Here is a 19,223-nt window from a genome sequence, read left to right on the forward strand (position 1 = left end):
CTTTGTCACGATGTACATCGAGGCCCTGAAGCTCAACGACACGCCTAAGAGTCACGTTGTTGCTCTGGCGCATTCACCATCCGAGACGGCACAGGATTGCAGCGAGGAGATGTCGGCAAGATACCGCGGATGCAAACCCATCTTGGCCGCTCATCTCATCTCTTTATTCATTCCGTTGATGAGACGGGCGCTTGCGGCCGAAGAATGGGGGAAGTCGCCGTGCCGGCCTTATCCAGGCTCGCCAAGTGCAATCAGAAGTGGGGAACCCGAAGAGCTATGACCGCCTGCCCACTTTACGATGTACCCGGGTACCTGGCCCGAGCACCGCGGCTCAGGGTAACAGGGTAAGTGCTCACGTCGAACGCGACGCGCTCCGGGGTAATCGCGACGCGCCCGAGTTAAAGTGCGGGTCACCCAAGCTCCTTCTTTTCGTGACCTTTCAACCCACACACATTCTGCCAGTCTCTCCTTCCACCAACTTGTACATACATTCTCCCACCACCACCTTCCATTGTTCTCGCGCCTTGGCCTTGGTTCTTTATTCCCTGTACAGCAACTGCATCTCAATTGACTTTGTATTCTCGACCGCGGCTGCCATGGCTGTGAGTGTGCTGGGAAAGAGGACTCGAGGCGCTTCCGACCTCCAGGAGCAGCAGCAGCACACCACCAGACGCTGCACAAGACGCACCAGAAGCTTCCGACAGGGCAACGACGAGAATGAGGACCCCGAAACCACAATCGACATTGAGGCCGAGGACCAGTCCGAGTCGGAGGAAGTCGCCTTCTTCAGCCCATCTGTCACCCGCACGCCGTCTGCACGCCGGACCAAAGACGTCTTCAAATTCGAGGCTTTGGATTATCGTGAGTTGCATGCTCCACCACAGTCCCATGTGTCCTCTGCTGACGCCTGTCAAACAGTTGCCAAGGTCCCAATCACACCCTCGACTCCTCGTCACCGAGATGTTTTCGCCAAAGCACCTGTCACACCCCGTCACCGGGTTATGTCTGTGGGCAAGCTGTCCCGGCGCATGACGCCCAAGACCCCCCAGACGCCTGCATCATCGCAAACGATTTACCACCAAGCTCGACAACTCTTCTCGCGAAGCGCAGATCCTGGCCAGCTTATAGGCAGGGAGGAGGAGCGAAAGTCGCTGCGTAATTTCCTGGGACGGAGCGATTCATCCCAGCCCAACGGCTGTCTTTATGTCAGCGGACCACCAGGAACTGGCAAGAGCGCCATGGTCAACGAGATTTCCAACGAATTGGTCGCCGAGTCCACCACAGTCCGGAAAGCCTACATCAACTGCATGAGCATCAAGTCTTCTAAGGACCTCTACTTCACCCTGTTGGAATTGCTGTGCGACGAGACTGAGGTGACCGAGGAGGATGCCACAACGATGCTACAGAAGATATTTGTGCCAAAGAGGAAGTCTTCGAGCGTGTATGTGGTAGTGCTGGACGAGATTGACCACATCCTGTCTCTCGACTTGGAAAGCCTGTACAAGGTTTTCGAGTGGTCGCTGCAGAAGTCTTCCCGCCTTCTTCTGGTCGGCATCGCCAACGCACTGGACCTGACGGACCGATTTCTTCCGCGTCTCAAGTCACGGAACCTCAAGCCTGAACTTCTACCATTCCTGCCATACACCGCGGCGCAGGTCAAGATGATCATCACGAAGCGCTTGAAGAGCCTGCTGACGGGCGAGCAAGCCGCTTCAGACTTCATTCCTTTCTTTCACCCTGCCGCGATTGAGCTATGCTCTCGCAAGGTTTCCAGCCAAACAGGTGACCTACGCAAGGCCTTTGAAATTTGCCGACGGGCACTTGACCTTGTCGAGAACGAGACACGACTGAATGAGGAGAATGATGCGAAGGATCAGGTTCTACAGATGACGCCATCGCGCAAAGTGTTGGGGGAGATGAAGAATGAGACATCGCCAGGAAAGAAGACGGGGAGGAGTGTTTCGTCGATTTTGTCCAGTTCTCTACGCTCCCTCACGGTCGAGACGGCGCCACGCGTCAGTATCTCTCACCTCAACAAAGTCACGTCGGCAGCTTTCAGCAACGGGGCCAATCAGCGCCTCAAGACATTAAATCTGCAGCAAAAAGCAGCACTGTGTGCTCTGCATGCCCTCGAGAGGCGAAATCGCGAGGCGTTCCGAGCTCCTACATCCAACGTCCCCGGCAGATCATCCCCCAGCACGCCATCATCAAAGTCCAACATTACCGCGCCTACCATCAAGACTTTATTCGACACATACGCCCTGCTCTGCAAGCGATCGGATGCGGTGGCTCTGCACCCACTTTCTAGCTCCGAATTTCGCGAAGTAGTGGGCAGTCTAGAGACTTTGTCACTCGTTGCCGCTGTGGATGGGAAGAATGGATCATTCGTCGCGGGCTCGCAGTCAGGGACGCCAAGCGGCAGAAAAGGTGGACGAAAGGCCGCTTTTGTGGGCGGCACTGCGGATGACAAGAGAGTTGCCAGCTGTGTTGGTGACAAGGAAATCAATCAGGCGGTCGACGGACTCGGGGCCGACATACTGAAAAGCATTTTGAGCGGGGAGGCTCTGGACTGAGTTTTATTTGATTTACAACATTGGGCTTGCATAACATGATCCGCGACTTGCATGGCATTGCATGGCATTGCATGGATGCATTATAGAGGAATGCTCGCTTGGCAGAGTACAAAGAAAGGATGATGGACAGAAAACTTGTATAAACACATTGTGAGGAGTACGGTGCTTGTATTACGGCGCTGGACAATTGGGATACCCGCGTCAAGGGCGACGCTATGTTATTAGTATAATGAAGTCCGCAGACAGGACTTGAGAACAAAAACAAATGTTCACCATCTTGACGTGTCTTCTTACTTTGTTTGTGTCAATTGCCTACTCGGAAGCCTCCCGGCACGAATGGAGTGGATGTATCACACACGGTCTGTATCATCACTTCCATTTTTTATCACATCGGAGAGACATTGCAGCGTTTTCTCCACCCAGTTTTGACATATCGCAGCGATGTATGGATTATAATTGAAATTAGTTCATCGCCTTGCCAGGCTGGGACGGCTCAACTATAAACTTCAGGGTGGTCTCCCCAGAGCTGATCGTCAAAGAAGGGTGAAATATGATACATCGCGGGGACATAGTCTTCCCCTAGTGAAAAGTGAGTTTTCTTTCATTCCGAAGGAAGGCCGAAAAGTTGCAATTAAAAAGGTTCCATGTACCAAACCCCAAGCCATCCTGCTGTCTCTTACATGATGAGGATCTTGTAGTCCGCCTCACCCCAAGTGGGCAGGTGTGCTTCGCTCGAGGCAGCCTGCACCGGCCAACTAACAACCTCAATGCTTAGCCCCGCCACGCTGGCCGGGTCGACTTCTGTGTTGTCCCCCTTGACGATGTTGGTCGCGAGGTACTCGCGCAGATACGGTTCGACGTCTCCGGGGTCCATGGATGCCAGCGTGCCGTCTGCCACTTCGTCGACCAGGGCCGCTGTCAGAGGCACGGTGCTGGTGATGAACTCTGCTCCCGGCGCAATCTTCTTCATGCTGGCGATGGCTGGGGGAGAGGCAAAGATGCCCATGGAGCCGACATCGAGAGGCTCGCCTGGGCCGTTGAAGGCCAGGCGGACTTGAAAGGGCCCGTCTAGGGCCTGCTTTACAACTCGGATGTTTGCAATCCATTCCCGGTATCTGCCCTGCTCAGAGATGATTTTCGTGACGGGTAGCGAATTCGTGGACCGGCGGCCGTACATTTGACCCTGGTGCCATCTATCGTGGCGATGTCGGCTGTGACGTACGTGACTCTCGGAGCGCTTGGACTGGATGCTGATGCTGTTCACACTGTAACCGCCATAAAGGTCGTTGACAATGCTGGTCACCTGAGCCAGCCCTTCGAGAATCGAGGTCCTGTTAGACAGTGATATCCCTGAGTTGGCCAGTTCGCTATAAGTATAGCCCAAAGCCGTAGGATCGCGAAGCATATCTGAAGTCCAGAAACCCCCATTAGAATTGGCGTAGAACGGCGTCAGGGCCGACGACGAGTCCAGAGTTTGTCCAACGGATGTAGTGTATGAGTTGAAACGGGCGACCTCGGGGACAACCCATGCATCCGGGTGAAATACCTGCCATAGGGCAAATATGCGATCCACATTGCAATGATGAAGGAAAAATAAAGGGTCGAAGGCTGAAAAGGGGACGATGGTCATGTGGCCATCATATCCTCCCAGCAAGGCGTGAACGTTGTCGTGGAGGGATTCGAGTGAGTCATAGCTGGTTGTATCTGCGGCCCAGCCCTCATTACTGAATATGGTGTAATTATCGTAATTTGTGAAAAGATTGTAGAGCCTCTGTTGGTTCTGAATGGTGTACCTGACAAGATTGGCATTGATGGCGGAGTTGTTTGACAGGGCGTCTGGTGCGAGGCCAGTCGGAGCTCTCCTTGTAGTAGTCCAGTCTGCCCACTGCGGATTGTATCAGAATGAGTTTCCCTTGCAGAAAAAGTGAATGACTTCGCTCACTGGTGTAATGTTTTGGAAAACCTCTCGATTAGGAGGGTTGAACCCGTAGGAGAAAAGAGGGTTTGCAATCATTTGCGTTCCATGCGGCCCGGACACATTAATCTTAGGACTATTCCCAATACTAGCAGGAAGCATGCTGTCCAAAGACGGGGGCAGTGCGGCCCAGTCGAAATACGGAGCTCTGCAGTTGGCGGCAGCAGACTCTAAGCGGTTCTTTGCATCTCCAGTGTACGTGGTGGCGATGAACTGCATCCTTTCGCAGAGCTCTTGCTGTTGCCTCCGTATCAGTAAAGCGTCTGGACGCTTTGAGATGTCATATGGCGACATGAATCAGCCAAATGGTATGCCATTACTTACCTCGTACAAGGCAACATAAGCACGGTGCCATGTTGGGAAGAGGATATCCGTGTGGTGGCAGTAACCAGCCATCTCATTGCCAGGAGTTGGGTATACTCCGTTCCAAGGCTCAAACGGTACGCCATGAATTCCTGTTTCAAACCATTTTGCGTCAGAATCGGACAGAAGATTAGGGTGATCCACGGGCCTCGGAAGGAAGACAGCACAGTGCAACATACCGGTGATCGAGAACCAAGACGTGGGCTGCGACTGGTCTGTCCATTGCATCATGTCGAGGGCGAGTATGTACAAGGCCCACTTGTCAGGGTCCTTCTGGAGATCGCGAATATTGGGTCGAACAGGAACAGGTCCAGAGCCAACGGGCATGCCAGTGGTGATAATCAAGTTCTCTCCGAGCTGGCGCTTTGTGTTGTATGCTCTGGTGACGTCGAAACCATAGTTGTAGGACTGGCCCAGAGCCAGTGAGATTATGCAGCAGCACAGAATGCAAAGAATGCAAAGGCCGTGAGTCAGTGGCGCGCAAGGAGACATGATTGTGTTTAGGTGAAGAGAGGCATGAATGAACGATAAATGAAAGGTGGGCGTCGAGCGTGATCTTTGGGTCGGCAGAGCGACTGGTTGGGATGACTGCCAGTTCAGAGAGAGACAATATGAAGGAGTATCGTGTTGAGAACTGGCATGCGACAGAGCGAGTCCAAGTCCTTGGATAGCACGTCTGTCAGTCAGGAGACATCAAGGAGTGGGACAAAGAACGAAAAACGATGGTGGAGGTGCCAAAGAAGCACAGGAGCAGTGGCAGTGAATGGATCACGATACGACCAAGTCGTCTCAAATCTCTCAGCAAATGAGACGCAAACCCATTTCAAAAGGAGAAAGGAGTGACCGTCGGATGTCCAAGAGCATTAGAAGTTAGGGCGGAAGGAGCTGCTCTGAAATCCACGCTGTTTCCAGCCGAGTGTCGAAGGCTTTTCACCTTTCGGATGGAAGCGAAGTTTTTGGTGCTCCCTTCCAGATATAAGTCAACGCAAACGAACCTGAGCAGAGACCACATGGTCGACGAAGCATGGTGTGCCGGCCATCCGGAAGCCGTGCAAATCGTGGTCTCCCACTATGCCGTTCATCTATTCAGAACGACTGCCGATCGTGCTTTTCCGCAATCAAACACGCCGTCTCTAGCGAAAAAGCAAAGAAGTCTATTAGAGGCCGAGGCCCCGAGTCGTAAGGCACTCCCTCTATCTCCCCCCTTTGGGAGACCACGGCAGTCATCCCTCCTCGCCAAGGAGTGTGATAGGAGACTTGCAGCGATAGCAGTGACGCGAGGACAAAAGGAGATTTTTCCAAGACATGGCCCGTCGAGCAGCGCTGTCCTCGGACGGCAGGACGCATGAGTGTCGGGCTCAACAAGACGCTCGGCTATGCGGCTTCCCATGTGCGACCTTGTCTAGGACGGGAGAGTGCGCCGGTAGCGAAAGGCTGCGGCGCTGTCAGTGAGGGTGTCAGTGATAGTGATGACGAACTCATTATTTTAACATTTGACAGCAAGCCCCATGGCTTTCCTGGCGTAGTCACCCTCATCGTGGGCGTCTTTCACCAATGTCGGTGCAACATAAAATTAGACCATTGCTAAATCATGAGTCTGCTATATGCCATCTCCCCTACGAAGAAACTGCCAACGCCGGTGCCCCTTGTCTCCATTCGTCCAGTCCAATCCGTTTTACCCGCTTCCCAGGGCGGTCCTTGTCAACTGGGTCAATGTGGTATTTCAACTTGACTCCCATGGCCGCAAGTTCCACGTCTAAGTACTTCAGCGCGCCGGGCACGACGATGACGGTCGTGTCCTCGCCGCCGACCCATTGAACACCTTGGCCGTCTTCCCAGATCTCACCGTCCAGCTCGGTAAGATCCGTCTCATCGTCAAGGCGTCGAGCACAATTCCTGCAGCGGACAGTGTCGATGGTCTTCTTCTTTCCCACGTACGGCGTGACAGTTGGTTGCACGGATAGGAACGAGCCGCACTTCCGACAGACCCACGACTTCGTGTAGTCTGAGCAGTTTAAGAGACGATCTTGCAAGAGGAACGCAGTGCCGTGGGCAAGTAGAGCGTCTCGTTCCATTTCTCCCACACGGATACCACCACCCTTCTTCCTGCCCTTGATGGGTTGACCCGTCAGAGGGACGACTGGACCAGTGGTTCGCACTTGGTACTTGTCGTTCACCATGTGACGGAGACGCTGGTAGTAGACAACTCCGATGTATATGTCTGCAGCAAACTCCTCACCAGTAATCCCCGAGTACATCGGCTCGTTTCCGTGATAATTGTAGCCGGCCTTCATAAGTTGGTGGCCAAAATAATCGCCGGCCGTATTCTCCTCGTCGAATTTGAAGGGGGTCGAGTCTTGTGCCAGGCCGTGCAATGCACCCGCCTTGCCCGCAAGTGATTCGACGAACATGCCAATGGTCATGCGAGACGGGAAAGCATGAGGGTTGATGATGACGTCGGGCTGGATGCCGGATTCCGAAAATGGCAGATCAATGGCAGGCCATTTTTGAGAGCAAACACCTTTCTGACCGTGTCTGGAGGAGAACTTGTCGCCAATCGTAGGTGATCGAGGTATCCGGAATTTGATCGATAGATTCTGGGCGGGCTCGTTGCCATTTTCGCTGCCGATTATACGGACCTCTTCAATGTACGCAATTTCGTCCTCCTTGTACTTTTCGAAGTGCGTCTGGCCATCCTTGTTTTCGAGTCCACCCTGTCCGTCGGGAGAGACAGTGTGCCATGCACAGATAAGGTCACCAGCCTTCACCTCCTGACCGACATAGGGGAGGCCATCCTCATCGAGCGTGTCACGATGCCATGACCGAGTCGTTCCTTTGGGCGCAAAACCAAACATCTTTTCTATTGTTGTAGATGACCTCGTTCTCGAGTCGTCTTTGAGGCTGATTTTCTTCGTTTTGTAGATCGTGCCATGTCCAAAACCCCTCTCATGCGCGGACTTATTGATAATCATAGCGTCGTCCATATCGTAGCCAGTGTAAGATATGACTGCGACAACAGCGTTTGTCCCGTTGGGGAAGTTATCAAAGCCATACGCATTGTGGAGAGGGGCCCTCACGATGGGCGTCTGTCCTGTTTGCAAACGGTACATTTTGTTGTCTGTACGGTGACGAATGGCTGCTCCCGGAGTTCCCATGGTTTGCTTACCCATTTGACATTGATACATGTTTCGAGGAGATTGGTTGAAGTCGGAGAATGGTGTCATGTTGGCCAAGATGGACAGGATGTTGGTGGGATCGAATTCGACGTGCGTCGACTCCCCAGAGATAACCTCATTTTCAACAACGGCGATTGACATGTATGGTTGCTCGTACGGGCCTACCAAGTCTTCCTGGCCCAGCGGTAGGTACTTGACCGGTCTCACCATTCTCGATGGTTGAGAGGACATGTAAATACCAGGATATGACCCGCCCTTCGATGGTGGCACATAGCCAATTTCGAGTGACTTCGGTACTCTGTGAGAGCCTTGTACCTTCCAGTATCTCAGAGTATCGGCGATTCTCTTGGACTCCTTTGGGGTGCACCAGCCTATGATCTTTCCATCCAGTATCACGACAACACTCTCGTCAGTCGCAGCCGACGAGACTCCGACCACACCAAGTTCGAAAGCTAGCTGAGCAATCGGGGAAGCATCGACACTGCTCGTCATGATCTGGCACTTGTGAGCCAGATGGTTGAGCAGGCCACAAGGAGCACCATCGGGGGTGTGGACCGGACATAAGAATCCCCAAGACTCTGGCAGCAGTTTCCGGACTGTTGTGGTTTTGAGTTGAGCAAAGAAGCTACCACGATGGACCATGCGGAAGTGGCTTATGAATCGTAGGAAATTGAGCTTCTCAGCGACCACAGTAAAGCCCGATGTCTGTTGCAAATCCAATCCAGAAGGACTCATTAAATTGCCCGTGGAAAGGAAGTACTCCAAAAGTTGACCAAGGTTTTCTGTCGTCTTTCGGAATATTGCAGCCGGGAAATCCTTCGAAAACGGTTGAGACATGAAGTTGTTGCCAGGCTTCCTTCTCAGGTAGTCTCTGAGTGAAGCTCTTAAGCCGACTGAGAGGAGCTCATCAAGACGTTCCTTCAATATCTGGCCGTAAAGAAAGCCGCCCAATAGTATCTCCTGGTTCTGAACCGCATCGGGATTGTCAACCGTGCAGTCGCCAGCGACGAGGGCGTATAGCTTCCGAATCATAAACAGGAGCATCTTGAACTTGTCAGCATCTTGCTCCTCAGTGACGTTCACATTGCCCAGGTGAACAAGCACGATCCTGCGCAAGAATTCCGTGCCCACATCATAGTGAGACATGTTGTCTGGAACGCCAAGAACGACCCTGAACTTCTCTCCAAGATATGATCGGGTCTTGGTCTTGCTGTAAAGGCCGTAGCTCTTGTACGTCCGGAGGAGCAACTCAACACGGTCCGTCAGGAACGTGTTTTCGGTGCCTTTGGAGCCTGCCGGACCGATTAAGCCTTCAAATATCTCCCGATCGTTTGTCTCGACCAACGCCTTCAGAATCATCATGACTGGGACAAGGTACTCGTTCTTCCTCCAAGAAAAGCGGAAGGTCACGTTTCCATCGTTCAGATAATGGAGGACATTGGTCTGTGATGTCTCGTCCGGTCGTACACATCGCATAATAATGCCATAAGGAGTGTATGCGTGCCCTCGGTTCGTGAAACTGGGTCGATTGATGGCGAGAGGGTAATTCCGCCTGTTCATCAACAGCATTCGAATGATTTTCTCGTTTCCGTTCACGATGAAGTAGCCGCCCAGCTCCTCGGACTCCTCTTTCCTTTGCACAAGCAGTGCCGGGGAGTTGTTTTCTAAATGGCACTTGTTTGACTGGTGACTTGTGAGATTATTATTGAGGACTCATGCGGGCAGAAATGTCCCTACCTTGATCATAATAGGCATATTCCCGAGTTCTCGGACGAACTCGTGCGGGTCGCCATCATTGATCCTGTATTCGAGAGTCGCTGTCAATTTGCCGCGATATGTCGCATGCCTCTCACGACACTCGGCAGGAAAGATCTCGCGAGTCTTTGCGAACTTGTTTGACGGCGGAAGCATTGACTTTTGAAGTTGTACATTCTTGTATCGGACCGTCAACTTGTTTCTCGCGTTCGCAGAGGACCCATCGGGACTGTCGTAAAAGACTTTTGTTCCAATATCCGCCAATCCATGTGCTATGAGACCTGGCCTTCCGTCCGAGGGGAAAAGTGCGTTGAAAGACTCGATGTGGGGATTGACAGCGATCTGGAGAAGAGGGTACGCAGTGTGATCCGTGGGGGGGTTTCGGAAAAGGTTTTCGCGGCGCAGAGTATTGTACTGGTGGTCCCATTCGGTCTTGGTCTTTGGGCGAGACATGATCGGCTGCTTGCTCTGCGAAGATGTCAGATGAGCTACGAGGGGCAGTTCGAAGGTCGCCGCAAGGCCAGCATCGTCAAGGCATGTGTTGGACCGGTGTTCTTGGGCAGAGACTTACACTGCGCCGTAGCAGACAGAAGGGGCAATGCTTGCAATGAATTAGGAGAGGCGGACTGGCAAGCGTCGTAGAGTGTTGCCCCTCTGTCAAAATAACCCGAGCAGACTAGGGGAAGGGCGGGTGAGCTCCATAAGTCGATGCAAGACGGGAATAAAAAGTCAGAGTTGATTCTATGGAAAAAAAGATTTGAAATTCCTTATCGGCCATGGCCACGATAAGGCACCCCTGCTTTCCTCGTCCACTGCCCCAGCCAGCTATTCCTTGCGCCTCTAGTCTACATTGGTACTGTGGTACTCTTCCATTCAGGGTCCCATCCGCGGTCCGTTAGAGGATCTGAGGCTGGCCACATGCCTTGACTTGTTCTGTCCACAGAAAAACTGAGAGACTTTGAGCACCAGACGGATGACCCCACTGCGAGGGAAGCACGCCCTCACGAGAACGGCTTCGCCTACGGCGATGAATCGATCCTGGGGCCTAGACTCGGTAGGGGTCTTCTTTATCCCTCTGCCAAGCCCACAATAGCAGAGTCCTGTATGCTAGATACGTTGGGTGGTACATCCGGTTGTCCCAAACGAGCATGCCACTCAGGATGCTGTTCTGGGTCTAGTCTGCTGGGCGGCCATGGGGCCAGTTCGAGATCTGAGCCGACCTCAGCATCCACCAGACAGCCGTGTGTCCGACAAGTTATTGCCGCCATTGGATGTCTGCCCAGATTGGCAGGTTGGGTCAAGAGGCGAGACAGCCAGAGCCAGCCGGTCAGGGTCAACCAGTGTCACCTCACCCCCCTTCTTTCTTGTCGGCCCATCCACTAATCCCCACGGGCCACAGCGCCGATGGTGTTCTGCTACTGCTATTAGCTGGGTACCTGGTGTACTACAGGTTCGCAGCGAGGCCTGAGGGGATTGGGAGAGGGAGATGGAGGGCATGGTGTGGTGAGGTATCTATCCATGGATGCCAGATGGAACCACAAGGCCACCGGCGAATCGCCGTGTGCCCTGCCGGCCAGGAAGAGCCGTCGCGACATCAAGGCCCAAGTTGTCGACCCAACCCAGGCCCGAATTGCGGCCTCAAGCTGGTCCCGAGGTGCTCCGTGAGCCAACCAGCGTGTCGATGCTGCCACGGCTCTGCTGGTGCACTGCGCGGAGCATAGAGGCGATGCATGCACCTGCAGTCAAGCTGCATCACCTTGCAGCCCAATTCCACCTCACCTTATTAGCACCCACGGCTCCGTCCCCAGCAGCGTTCGAAATAGTACATGGTGCAGACATGGTGCAGATTACTCCCGCACCAGAACCTGAGAGCCTGCATAACACACACACATGCTGCCTGCCTTGCCTTGCCTTAGACTCCGCTACCCGACCTGCCTTTGCTCCTGACGAATTTTCGTTGCCGGGCCTGACCCTTCAGGTTCTCTTCACCTCGACTCCAACTGCCCACTACCACCGCCATCATCATCGCCTTCGTCATCCGCCCACACGGTCCATGAAGGGCCCCGCTCGACCACCGTCCCCCTCTGCGTCCTCGTCCTCTCTTGCCGCTGCCGAAACGCCTCTTCTTGGTAGGGCAGAGCACTTTAAATTTTTGTATTACAACCCTGCACCCTCTTCCATCCCTTGCTGCCCGTGATTCTGGTTACGCACGAGTCCAAGGCGCAGATTGTGGTTGTTATTGGGTCTTTGTCTGGGGGTCGCACACATAAGACGGCCGACCGCCCAATCATCCCGAGCTCCTTGACCCCGCCGTTAGACATTGTGCATCTTCTCACTTGACGGTCTTGCTGCGGTTTTACTTCTCTCGGCCAGCAACCCGGCACGCCCTCTCTGTTCCCCTGAAAGATCGGTCACCTGGACCGCCACAGCAGAGCGATCTTCATCAAGCTCCCTTCGGTGACGCCCTCTGGTGCCTACTTCACCATCCAAAACCACTTGTCACGAGGTATGTGTATGTATCGACAGTTCGCAGATCCCAAGCCACGAACCCCAGCAGCAAGCAGTGTCCGGAGTCGAGTAACCAGCAGCACCCGTCTCTTCATCTCCGTCTTCGTCTGCGTCTGCACCAGTCCCTGCGGTATCTTGGAGTGCCCAGCGGCAGCCTCACGTCTTCTTGCATACCTTACACTGCTCTCGACCTAGACGCCCCCAGACCGCCGTCGACCGTCCTTGGAGCTGCTCGCGTCACCAAACCGCTCTAGGCGTCCACTTGTTCGCTTGCATTGCACTGCAACTATACCAGACCCTGGCCGATTGTTGCCCCCTGGGGCGGCTTCTCCCGGGGAGGTTGTCTTTTCGTGTTGCCCCGCGGGTTCTGTGCTACGGGCCCGAAAGGCAAGGCAGGGCAAGAGATAGATCGGTCCGGTCACTGTGCTGCGCTCCTCTGTCGCCTACCTATCTGAATACCAACCTCGTCTCCTCGCGTCTCTCTGCCATTTCGGGACTGTCCTGTCCAAGTGCCCAATGTATTTCATATTCATGCGCTCCTCACATCTGCAATTGCTACTCTAAACCCCGTCCCGCGTTTACAAGGTCTCGTCATTTGTTCTGACAGCTCCACTCTAACGAATAGAACCCCAGTCCTAGCCGCTGCTCCCTTTTCGCACGTCCCAACACAAGGAACCCCGTCCGGCATCGACTTGTGCCCCCATTTTTCGAGGTGGAGAGTTTTCGCGCTCCCACCAAGCCGGCACACCCATATCACTCAATAATCCTCGATGCGCGACAATAGAGTCACGACTGTCCGCTGATCGCATAAGAGCCCCGGGAGCGTCCAAAGTTCGCGAGATTGCGACGACCCTTCGCCTTAGCGATCCTCCCCGACTGGCGCACTTTGCCAAGCCAAAAAAAGAATACCACGGGGCAGGGACCTGAAAGCAGCCCGGCTGATCGCGCACCCCGCGCCTGCTCACCATCTCCTCTCGGCGAGCTCAAGATCACTCGACGCTCGGGCTCATCCTACCCGCCTCACACACATTAAACCTGAACCTCCCTCGTGCTATCATAGACAACCAGACTCGAGTTTTGAAGTGTCAAATAAACTTGCACGATGGCGGGCCTTTTCCGGAAGGTGTACGACTGGTTACTCAGAACTTTCTGGTAAGCCTACATCGGCGACGAAACATCCCCGACAGGTGCACGGCTGCAAAATGCAACTTGCATTCGCTGCTCTACAGCTAGCAGGACCACCGTCGTCGCTTCAAACAGCCGAAACCTTCTGACCATATTTCGCAGGGCAACCGAGATGGACGTCACCATGATCGGACTCCAGAACGCAGGGAAGACTTCTCTGCTGAGAGTGCTATCGGTAAGTGACCCTTCCTGAGCCGGCTCTCACATCATGACCCTGACGAGTTTACCTTCCAGGGCGGAGAATTCACCATCGAGTAAGCGCATTCCTTTGTCCCTTAACAGACTGCAGCAGTTGTCGCGACGCTTGCACCTTCCTGACGGCGCCTTCCCCATGAACGCGGCACCCCTTGCAACTCTGACTGACTGAGTCGACTCGCAGTTCGATTCCAACGGTCGGTTTCAATATGAAGAAGGTACAACAGGGACATGTGACCCTGAAGTGTTGGGACTTGGGAGGGCAGCCTCGATTTCGGACCATGTGGGAGAGGTATTGTCGTGGTGTCAACGCGATCGTCTTCATTGTGGACATCGCGGACATAGACCTCCTGTCGCAGGCGCGTGAAGAGCTGCACTCGGTCATGAGCAGTCCGACCCTGGAGGGCATCCCTCTTCTCGTCTTGGGCAACAAGTCTGATCTTCCGGACAAGTTGACTGTCGATGAGCTGATTGACGCCATGGACCTGAAGAGCATCGGCCATCGAGAAGTCTCCTGCTATGGCATCTCCGCCAAGGAAGAGACCAACCTCGACGCGGTTCTCCAATGGCTGGTGAAGTTTGCCCACAGCAGATGAGGGGCACCGGCCTCGAACAATTCCTTTCTCTCATCCGACTCGGCATTGCTTTGGGTAAATATCCCAGGATCAAGTCGGTCGTTTCTTTCTGGCGCAGTGGGGCCTTGTAACGATGGCGGCGGCGGGCAAGCTCTGGGTTCGAAAAGACGTTTCAACATCTTGGCCGGCAACGACCACTTCACACCAAAATATTCCACCACACGGGTTCTTCGGAGGGCCTGCGACGCCTGCGAGGACTGTTCTGAACATTGTTCCTCCATCTGGACTGCCTTAGGTTGCGCCTATTCCTCCCTGACTCCCGAGGACACTTGCCGACATTTGTTCCATCGCATCACAGGCAACGCCCCCACGGGCCGGGAGCACACCTCCCGTCACCATCGGAAACGAGAAGAGTGATGCTCGGGGCGGTCGCCTCGGGACGATGATCAAGTCCACCTGGGTTTTCTTGTGTCTTTGCTTGTTTTCCTTGCACACATACCTTGCGAAAGAACTTTTATGCATGGCCTGCGACGCGCATGGGGTAGTTTGAACATTCTGAGGATTTCTGATGGATATACCTGGGTAATCACATCAACGATGACGAAGCCATGAGCATGAGCCACACAGCATCAGCATGAGAATTATATACCAGAAATCTCAATCACTTGATGACACTTGTCCCCGTGAAAACGTAGAGTTCAGACGCGAGATGACAGTAAGAAGCAAGAAAAGGACGTAGAGGTTGACAGCAGAGAAAAACGTGGTTGTGGAGATGGGATGGACGGGAGATCCTGGGAAATTGACGAAGATGGAAATTGCCCAAAGCTCAGACCAGCCTGAGACCCTAACGTCGATGCGATTGATGAGCGAGGTTCCAATCCAGGAAAGGTGAGAAGATAGTAAGGGGGGGCAGCCGAGCTGAAAAGAATTGAGCAGGCGAACCTGAGAAAGCGAAAGAGATGGGAAGAGAATGGGCCAAAAAAGGACGGCACTCCAAGACGATTTGATGGGGGGGGTTCTTGAAGTCTTACCCGTCTGTGCGGCAAGTGTGAGTTGGCACGTCCTCATTCGCATCGCGAGAGCAGCAAGAAGGCCGTCTCCGCCGACTGATTGGCTGCCGAGCCGACGTGTGCTTTTATTATTCCATTCGACATACCGCCCAAGCTTTCTCTCCCGTTCCCAGGCCCCCTCGCGCCGCCCTCAGGGCCCCAGATAGATTCCCGCTCGCGCCCTTTTTTTATGCTCGGTGAGGATTCTCATCCTATCGCGCCGTGGGGAATGGACCATGCCGGTCTGGGGCAGATGTGGAGGGGCGAGCAAACCCCGTTGACGTGGTCGTGCATGATGCAGCTTGACAGCGCAGCACTGGACACTGGCACTGGCACACTCGCAACTGGCAGCATCCAAACAACATCCACCAGCACCCAGCGGCAAGCCAGCAAGCGGACACCACACATAACCCAAGCACAGCGCGACACCGCACACCCACTGTCCCGTAGCCAACTTCGTGGTTCGTCCGTCGCGTGTCTTGTGCTTCACAACTTTTATTGCTCTCGTCAACCTCAGGGGAGCCAAGTTTGCTCCCTGGGGACACGCAGCTACTCTCTCCAATGCATGCATGTCTCGGAGAACTCTTGTTTGCAGGTCTCATATTCGCCAGTTCAGGGCTCACCAGGTATCTGTGCATGCGTATTTTTTTCCCACGCAGGCGGGAAGCAACATCCTGGCCCGCCAACTGCCACGCTTGAGAAGAATTGTGTCTATTACTTCCATGAATCAAATCTCAGGGTCTTGGATGAAGCTTTCTGATTCGGTGGCCTCCTGAAAGTGTGTCTTTTCTGCTGGCAGACAATGGATTGATGCCAGAGCTCTTCATGTCTTCCACACTTTTAGCTGTGAGAAATCTGGTTGAGGCGCCACTGCCTCCTCCCTCCCTCGGATGGGGTGGGTGCGAACACTACCAGGGTCCAACCCTGATCCTAACCACTTGACATTCAAGAAGCGGCATAGTGATCGGGTGTCCAGTCTACTGCACGAAATCATAGCATCATGCGTGGTCACGTTATCACGCTCATTTCTCCCTCCAGTCCGAGAACCGTGCCGGGAAGGAAGATGGGATAAGCTGAATGTCCCCACTGGAAGCCCTCGACTGGCCGGGGCCGGGACAACGTCCTCGGGCCATCACACCGGGGCATTGGTTTGGTACCGCCTTCGCTTACATTGCCAGAGTCGAAAGAAGCCGGCTGTTAATTCGTCGCAGGATATCAATACAGGCCGAATGTCACGTGGAATGGAGCCTCAACAATCATGTCACCTTGTCTTCTCCCGTTCAGGAAGCTCCTCGAGGCTTGGCTTTTCTTGGCCGTGATGATCTTTGCAGATGGCCCGTTGCGAAGGAGACATGCCTCTTTAGGCAGGAGAGAACTCCTCAACCTTCGTATCGAAGTAAAGTGATTTATGCGGTACGGATGTGTCGGTATAAATGGGTTTAAATATGGAAATCCCTTGCGGGATGCCATCTGTGCAGGACTCGTCCAAGAGCTCCAGGAGTGTCAGCCTGATCCCTTCCCCGTCATTCTTTAAACTGTATTCCTCTCTTTAGAGACAAAAATGAAGGCCCAAGTCTTCCTTCAACTACTCAGCCTCGCTGCTGCTGCAGCAGTGCCTGCTCGCCCGGAGGAAGGTGAAGAGACCTTCCTCGTCCAGCTCGAAACAGAGCAGAAATGGGTGACGCAGGAGGAGAAGCGCAACCTTCGCCTCGAGGGCACAGGGTTCATTGACAAGACATACTCTTCGAACCTTGGCGCCTCCAGCCTTGCAGCCGCAGCCAAGACGTACACATACCCAAGCTCGGCATCACACAGTGCAGCCATCAAGCCGCTCTTTAGCTCCCTATCGACCGATCTCCTGAAGTCTCGCCTGACGACCTTCTCCGGGTTCCAAAACCGCTACTACAAGGGCGGATACGGTGCTCAGTCCTCGGCCTGGCTTCTCGACCTCGTGAACACCACCCTCGTCGAGGCAGGTGTGACATCGAGCCTTGGTGCCACCGTCGAGGCGTTCCCGCACCCGAAATGGAACCAGGACTCCATCATCGCCAAGATCCCTGGTAAAACTGCATCGACCATCGTTATCGGTGCCCACCAGGACAGCGTCAACTGGAAGGCCTCCAACCAGCAGACGTCCCGTGCCCCTGGGGCGGACGACAACGGCTCGGGTTCCATGACAATCCTGGAGTCGCTGCGTGTCTACTTGACCTCCCCGGAGGTCCTGGCTGGCGAGGCTGTCAACACAGTCGAGTTCCACTGGTATTCCGCCGAGGAGGCGGGCTTGTTGGGCTCGCAGGCTGTGTTCGAATCTTACGCTGCCGAAGGCCGTGATGTGGCTGCCATGCTGGAGCAGGATATGACTGGATATTCGGCTGGCATGCAGACGGAGACCCTTGGGGTAGTGACAGACTATGTGAACAAGGACTTGACCGAGTTCATCAAGATGGTTGTTCAGTCTTACTGTGACATACCATACACAGAGACAAAATGTGGTTATGCTTGGTAAGTTGAAGCCCCCAATCCGAAAACAGTCGTTACACTGCGCACATATCCCTAACAAGGTGGTCTTCAGCTCCGACTTTGCATCCGCTACTGAGGCCGGGTACCAGTCTGCGTTTGTCATCGAGGCACCGTTCGAGAAGACTTCGCCGTACATACACACGAGTGATGACACACTAGCGACTGTGAATTATGCTCACATGGTGCAGCATGGCAAGATGACTCTAGGTTTTGTATATGAACTTGCTTTTACAGAGTTCTAATGAGGTGTGCCGAGATCTTTACTTCGTGCCTTTCTCTACGAGGGTCTTACCGTGTGGCTGGATATTATGGCCTCTCCTGTATATACAACATTGATGTCGCAGAATCCAGTGTCTTCTAGGTTCTTGCTTCGAATGACAACAATGGTATGTCCAAATGCGTCAATAGACGGTTAGAATTGAACAATATCACTTGGACGTTGAAAGAGTGCTTGTGCGAGAAGTCACGATGGTTTTATCTGCATAATGTTCTGCGTCTCTATAGGCAAGTAGACTCCTGGCTATGGAAAGATCTCTTGAGCCTTTGCGGCAGATTGAGAGATTCCTTACTATCATCTTCCCCACAAGGCATGTTGGTGATTTTGATAGGATTGCCTAGTGATCCTAGGTTCTCCGTGTGTGGAATCATCACCATGTTGGAGACAATGCGATTACTTAGGCCGCCCATTATTCAAGAGATATTTGGCTCCCCTAAATAGCAGTTGCTGGTGTCTCATTGTGACCACTACGATGTAAGAGTATGAGACCGTCAAGGGAGGCGTTCCTGTCCTGGAAGTAGCCTTGATATGCAGTGCTCAAGAATCATTGGTTTGACTGTCGTAAGAGCAAGACAACGCTCATTAGGCTGGAAGTATACATTGGAGCAAACGGCATAGAATGAATTTGCGACGGTTGGCCGATCTCTTGTCAAGGCCGTGTGAAGCCCATTGCAGCGATACCACGGGTAGGGCTGATGATGCAGTGACGAACTTGTTGGACCACCAAGGCAGTAATTGGCCTAATTTGCTTCGGTCTCGAACTGAGTAAAAGATAAAATCTAAGCATTCTAAATGTAACCTGGGTAGAGAGGTGCAGGTTACTCAAGAGTGGCTCAAATATACGACTGTCAGGTACAATGCTGCGTTAGTTCAGGTACTTAGGTACAGCTTGCAGGCAACGTTTACAAGGATGTCAGGGTCGATAGCTGGGCACTTAGGTATGACAGGGGTCTGGAGCTTCTGTCATTGAGGACCCCCTTGCGCCAGGGTGTTTGACGTACATCGAGGTACGCAAGCAAACCCTCGACGGACAAGTAGCCTTCTCTGCGTGTATGAGCTCCAGAATGCCTCG

General features: G+C 53.6%; 4 protein-coding genes across 4 annotated transcripts; 3 read left to right on the top strand and 1 right to left on the bottom strand.

The window, feature by feature from the left end:
* Positions 1-10: 10 nt before the first annotated feature.
* On the top strand, positions 11-2,573 carry J7T55_008442 (cell division control protein 18; the record flags this gene model as incomplete). The annotated part of the gene is made up of 3 exons (XM_053138760.1): positions 11-219; positions 554-861; positions 919-2,573. 3 exons carry the CDS (start codon positions 11-13, stop codon positions 2,571-2,573), a joined length of 2,172 nt encoding a protein of 723 aa, XP_052997718.1.
* Positions 2,574-3,249: 676 nt separating this feature from the next.
* On the bottom strand, positions 3,250-10,295 carry J7T55_008443 (DNA-directed RNA polymerase I subunit RPA2; the record flags this gene model as incomplete). Its single annotated transcript, XM_053138761.1, has 9 exons — positions 3,250-4,458; positions 4,516-4,818; positions 4,873-5,003; positions 5,091-5,319; positions 5,907-5,980; positions 6,309-6,345; positions 6,591-8,002; positions 8,078-9,770; positions 9,825-10,295. The coding sequence occupies 9 exons, from the start codon at positions 10,293-10,295 to the stop codon at positions 3,250-3,252; spliced, it is 5,559 nt and encodes a 1,852-aa protein (XP_052997719.1).
* Positions 10,296-13,452: 3,157 nt separating this feature from the next.
* Positions 13,453-14,326, top strand: J7T55_008444 (dp-ribosylation factor family protein; the record flags this gene model as incomplete). The annotated part of the gene is made up of 4 exons (XM_053138763.1): positions 13,453-13,502; positions 13,638-13,710; positions 13,770-13,789; positions 13,915-14,326. 4 exons carry the CDS (start codon positions 13,453-13,455, stop codon positions 14,324-14,326), a joined length of 555 nt encoding a protein of 184 aa, XP_052997720.1.
* Positions 14,327-16,915: 2,589 nt separating this feature from the next.
* J7T55_008445 (leucyl aminopeptidase) lies at positions 16,916-18,116 on the top strand (the record flags this gene model as incomplete). The annotated part of the gene is made up of 2 exons (XM_053138764.1): positions 16,916-17,856; positions 17,927-18,116. The coding sequence occupies 2 exons, from the start codon at positions 16,916-16,918 to the stop codon at positions 18,114-18,116; spliced, it is 1,131 nt and encodes a 376-aa protein (XP_052997721.1).
* Between the last annotated feature and the right edge of the window lie 1,107 nt (positions 18,117-19,223).

Source organism: Diaporthe amygdali (genome assembly GCF_026229845.1).
Source record: "Diaporthe amygdali strain CAA958 chromosome Unknown NODE_4_length_2575358_cov_65_588622, whole genome shotgun sequence".
Classification (NCBI taxonomy): domain Eukaryota; kingdom Fungi; phylum Ascomycota; class Sordariomycetes; order Diaporthales; family Diaporthaceae; genus Diaporthe; species Diaporthe amygdali.